The sequence below is a fragment of the Suricata suricatta genome, chromosome 12 (genome assembly GCF_006229205.1).
Source record: "Suricata suricatta isolate VVHF042 chromosome 12, meerkat_22Aug2017_6uvM2_HiC, whole genome shotgun sequence".
Lineage (NCBI taxonomy): Eukaryota > Metazoa > Chordata > Mammalia > Carnivora > Herpestidae > Suricata > Suricata suricatta.
The window spans coordinates 104,799,229-104,804,365 of NC_043711.1; the positions used below are offsets into that span (position 1 = coordinate 104,799,229).

Sequence of the window (5,137 nt, forward strand, 5' to 3'; positions counted from 1 at the left end):
CTCGCGGTCACTCCGGGACGCCGCCCCCGCCCCGGCCTCCCCGGACATTTCCCATCGCGCATCGGAAGCCCGTGTTTATCTTTCCCGCAGAACCGGAGACAAGTGCGTGCTTCATTTTAAACCGTGTGGCCTGTTCGGAAAAGAGCTTCATAAAGTGGAGGGACACATCCAGGATAAAAAGTAGGTCCGCGTGCGGGGGGCCCTCGAGGGTGAGCTGGTCGTGCCAGGGACATGTGTGACACTAGAAAAAATGCGACTGTTTGGTTTAGAGAGGACACTTCCTCGAGTCTGTGGAGAGACCAAGGATTAGTGTCAAGTAGCGTTTCTGGGCGGTGCCTGATCGGGGTCTCTGTCCCTCTCCTGAGGACGAAAGGTCTGGTCTGTTTTCTGTTGATAGAATGGAGGAGACGCCTGCCCTTGCTCAGGGGAAACGCTGCGGTTTTGCACACAGAGCGGAGACCGAGCCTCCTGCCGTGTAGCAGGTGCCTGACCCGTGTCGTCAGACACAAGTCTCCACGGTGGGGGCCGCGTCTCCGCCGCCGGCTCATTCTAGTCTGAGTTAGGGACTTTTTAAGTGTCTGTGACCAGAGAAACAGTCAGGAGTTCACAATGAATGATCTGGCATTTTCTCTCCTTTAAGTTATTTAAAAAATTAAAAAAATTTTTTTATTAAAAAAAATTTTGTTAACGTTTATTAATTTTTGAGACACAGAGAGAGACAGAGTTTGAGCCAGTGAGAAGCAAAGAGAGAAGGATACTCAGAATCCGAAGCAGGCTCCAGGCTCTGAGCTGTCAGCACAGAGCCTGATGCAGGGCTCGAACCCACAAACTGTGAGATCAAGACCCGAGCAAAGTCGGATGCCCAACCAACTGAGTCACCCAGGCACCCCTAAAAAAATATTTTTAATGTTTATTTTTGAGAGAGAGTGAGCGAGCATGGGTAGGGGACAGGCAGAGAGACAGGGGGACACAGAATCAGAAGCAGCTCCAGGCTGCGAGCTGTCAGCACAGAGCCCGAACTCAGGAGCTGTGAGATGCTGACCTGAGCTGAAGTCAGATGCTCAACCCTCTGAGCCCCACGGGCGCCCTCTCCTTTGGCTTGTTTTATCTTAGGTCTTTGGCCTCAGATTTCTCACTGTTTATTCCCCAGCCAGGAATTCGGGCTTTTACGTAATGTCATGAATCTCTTTCCACCTCCTAGAAGCTAGACATTTTCTTTCTTTCTTCTCTTTTTGAAGTAGGCTCCATGCCGAACACGGGGCTTGAACACAGTACCTGAGATCAAGAGTCAGGCGCTCTGCGCGCTGAGCTGGCCAGGCGGCCCCCATGCGTTTTTATTAGAACACGTTTCCAGGGTAAAGCGGCGGGCGCTCTTTCTCCTGTCCAGTGCCAGAAAGTCACCTGTTCAAACAGCCTGGAAGATGCTTTCAGGCTTTGGACTCCGACCACCGAAGGGCGCTGGGGCTCAGCTCAGAGACCCTGCGGGGCGGCCTCTCCCCGGTGGGAACAGCCCAGAGAGGCCGGGCCCGCGCGCCCGCACAAACAGGCCCGCTCCCCGCCCGGGGGGCTGCGAGCCCGTTCTGAGTTTTTGGTTTTCCACCCCACACGGGAGTGAGCTCTTGCCTAATGCTGTGCCTCTTGGGGACAGAACATGTTGGCCGAGGTGACGGCTGAGTGAGGACTGGCCGAGTGGCCCCCGCCGACCCGCTCCCGGTCTCTCCCCGGGCTGAGCCTGAGGCAGGGCTGTCCGCCCGCCCAGGGTGTCGCGCCCGGCAGAGTGGCGTCTCCAGGGAACGCGCGGCCACCCGGCTCTCCCCCCAGGAGGACGCAGGAAAGAGGGAACAAAAACTGGCCCAGCGCTGTTGGCATTGTTCCCCTCGGGGTCCGAGGGGCCTGCGGTTGGTGTGGACGGTCCCCAAGGTCGTTAGTAATGACACAGCAGGCGGCACTGATGTGGCATCCAGTCTGTGGTGGCGGAGACAGAGCCGACCGTGTCCGCTGAGACTGGAGGGCTGTTTACGGGATTTGTGGGGCGGGGGGAGGACTTGGGCCTGGACGTGTCTCGGCCCTTCCTGTCCACGGAGCCCGCCGTCCACATGGGTGGGCTCCGCCTGCGTCTCTCTGCCCTCGTAAATTAGGCCTGAGCAGGGACCCTAAATGGCAGATTTTCCTCTTTGCCTCTGTGTCCAGAGGTCCTAAAATTCACAAGGAGACAAGCCAGAACGGGAAGCTCCCTGGGGCCACGGCCCGCATTGAGGTGCTGCCTGTTTGGACGAGTGGTTGTAGTTGCCGTAAACCTGCTTCTAACACCCGTGACGGGCGCCTGGCCGGCTCTGGCGGAGGGCACGTGACTCTTGATCTCCGGGTCCTGAGTTCAAGCCCCATGTTGCGTGTAGAGATGACCGAAAATAAATAAATAACCTTAAAAAAAAATTCCCTTTGACTCCAGCAAGAAGAAGCTTTTCATTATCTATGGAAAATGGACAGAGTGTCTGTGGGGAATAGAGCCTGCCGCGTACGAGTCCTTCAAGAAACGGGAGAGGAGAGGCGACCACCCGGACAAGCCGCAGCCGGTGAGGCACTGCCCCCGTGCGGGTGCCCCGCAGGGGGCTGGGGTGGGGGGGGTGCTGATCTGGGGTCCGGGGGAGAGGCCCAGAAGGGGGGGCAGATCCTGGGGGGCGGTGGGGCCCCTGGAGTTTCCGGGATTGAGTGCGGGGGAACCCGCCCTCCCTCTGCTGGGCGTAGGGGGCCCTGGAATCTGTGGTCTGTGCGGAGGCCGCTGCCGTCGGCCGGGCTCGGGGTCGCTGGGTGCACCGTGTCCCCCCCGAGCCTGGCACAACCCAAGTGCACCCACGTTTCCTTCTGGGAACGCTGTGCTCTGGGTTCCCTCCCAGAACCCTCCTGTCTCCCCGCCCCTCGTTAGCGGAGACCCATCAGACAATCAAGGGACTGTCCCTCTGTGGTTTTAGTCTGAGTCCAGGTAAGGTAGTCCACAGCTGGGAGGTTCTGGCCAGGCCCTTCCCCCGGAGCTCGGGAATGCTGGTCGCCTTGGACCTCCAGCCAGAGGGGGTTAGTTCAAGAGAAGTGCCAGACGTTTCGAGGGTGGGCCAAACCCAAGGTGCCCAGCTGCTCCCAGGGTCCCGGTGCCGGGCACTGAGGCGTTGCGGGCGGGCCGCTGGGCACCTCCGAACTCTGGTGCTCTTGGACTTAAAAGAAGAAGGAAAGTTCCATCCCAGGGTCACAGACGTAGATCGTGAAACCCGCTGAGGGGGCTCTCAGTGCTTTCGGTTAGCTTCGTTGTCCCCTGGGTAGCCCGACGGGGGACAGCGCTGGGTGCGGGCACCGCGCCCAGAGCCCCTTCTCTGGCTTCTGGCCCCGAGCCCTGTTGGACGTGGTCGGTCGGGAGGGGCCTGCAGCCGCGTCCTCGCGGCCCCGCATCCTCCCGCCGGGGTGGCCCCTTGTTTCTTTCTCTGGGTCCCGCTGGTCAGGAATCGTGAGGTGGTGGTTGTGTTTTGTCTTCGGACGTGGTCTGCAGGCGGGGATCCGTGTCGAGGGGCTGAACACCATGAGGTTGGCCGGCGTGAGCGGGTCTTGGCGGCGGCAGAGTTGCGGCGGGTGGGGACCTCTCCCCGGCCGCTGTTGTGGAAGGGCCTGGCCCGTCCGCTGCCGGCCGGCTCCCTGGGTGCCATTCTGTGCTTCTCCCCGGGTGGGTTGGGGGGCTCCGGTGCTGCTGCCTTCCTGCCTGCTCTCTGCGGAGCCCCAGCGTGGGGAGCCCCCACAGAGAGAGCACCATGTCATCTTCCCTGGAGAGCCCTTCTTGCTCGGCCTGACGGCAGCTCCGAGAGCAGCTGCCCCCGCCCCCCGGCCGGCCGGCCCATGGCTCTCTCTGTTGCAGGACGACAGCCCCCAGAAAGCCGACGGCGACGCGGCCGACGCTGTGCCCGAGGCTCAGGAGACCGTGCAGGCCATTCCCGGCAGCAAGCTGCTCTGGAGGGTCAACACGCGGCCCCCCAACTCTGCCCAGGTCTGTACCCGCCACTGTGACATCCGCCCCCTCTGCGCCCCCGACCCCTGGCGGGGCCCCGCGTCCCTGAATCCGCACGTCCCTGCCGCCTAGGACGGCGCCTCCGCTGAGCAAGGCTGCCGGGGCCCCCGCCCTCCTGGGGCAGAGGCAGCGCTCCGCCAGCGTGTCAGGTGGGCGTGCTGACGCGCCCCCACGCCCGCACGTTGGAGCAGGTGCCTGTGTGCACGCAGCACCTTCTCGGGTGGCCCGCACCGACTGTGCCTCAACTGCTCGGGGGGTGTTTTCCCAGCTTGTCGATTAGGATGTGCACACGCACTATGGTATTTGTGTTTGAAAATCTGCGCTGACGATTTTTATTGCATGTAATAAGCGTGTTACATCACGTGTAATAGCATACAGCCTGTAGGGGACTGCATCAACGTAATGACTCCGTGTAATACTACTTTAATGTCTGTCGTGACTCACCTTGTCATACGTGAAATACATGGACTGTGCATGAGGTCCGCCCTCACGTCCCGGTACCGGAACACGTAAAATCAGTCAAGGAAACAGGACTCTCCCCCCCCCCCCACCCGCCGCCGTGTGCACCTCACCTCCATGCGGCTGCTGCGCATGCTCAGAATGTGAGACGGCAGAGCCTGAGGCGGGAGGGGGTGTGGTCTCTCCAGGGATTCCTCTTAACAACCCTCCTTCCTCTGTCCTGCGGCTCCGTGTCTGTGGACCCAGGAGAGGAGCTGGGGGACCGGCAGGTGCGGGACGGTGCTGGGGCCTTCCCGGGACCTGGCGGGGGGGAGCTGTGTGGCCGCTGGGCAGCGTCCGGGCGGAGGGCACTCAGCGGCCCTGGGCACCACGTGGCAGTGTGCCGGCCTCGGTCACGGGCTTCTGCGTCTCTCCCCAGATGTACAACTTCACCAGCTTCACCGTCAGTCTCAACGAGCTGCAGAGCGGCATGGAGAAGACCCTGGCCCCCACGGACTGCCGCCTGCGCCCCGACATCCGCGGCATGGAGAACGGCGACATGGGTGCGTGTGCGCCGGGCGGCGGGCACCCCCGGGGGGACAGACGGGGGGCCGGGGACCCTGCTTTCCCCCACTCTCCGTGGTGGAAGAGATT

General features: G+C 61.6%; 1 protein-coding gene across 1 annotated transcript in view; it reads left to right on the plus strand.

Annotated features, from left to right (window-relative positions):
• OSBPL2 (oxysterol binding protein like 2) overlaps positions 1-5,137 on the plus strand; it is a 21,387-nt gene that overhangs the window by 12,390 nt on the left and 3,860 nt on the right. The window contains exons 8-11 of the mRNA XM_029917992.1: positions 9-180; positions 2,450-2,573; positions 3,896-4,024; positions 4,923-5,046. Of these exons, the coding sequence (XP_029773852.1) occupies positions 9-180; positions 2,450-2,573; positions 3,896-4,024; positions 4,923-5,046 (549 nt within the window). The remainder of the gene's footprint in view (positions 1-8; positions 181-2,449; positions 2,574-3,895; positions 4,025-4,922; positions 5,047-5,137) is intronic.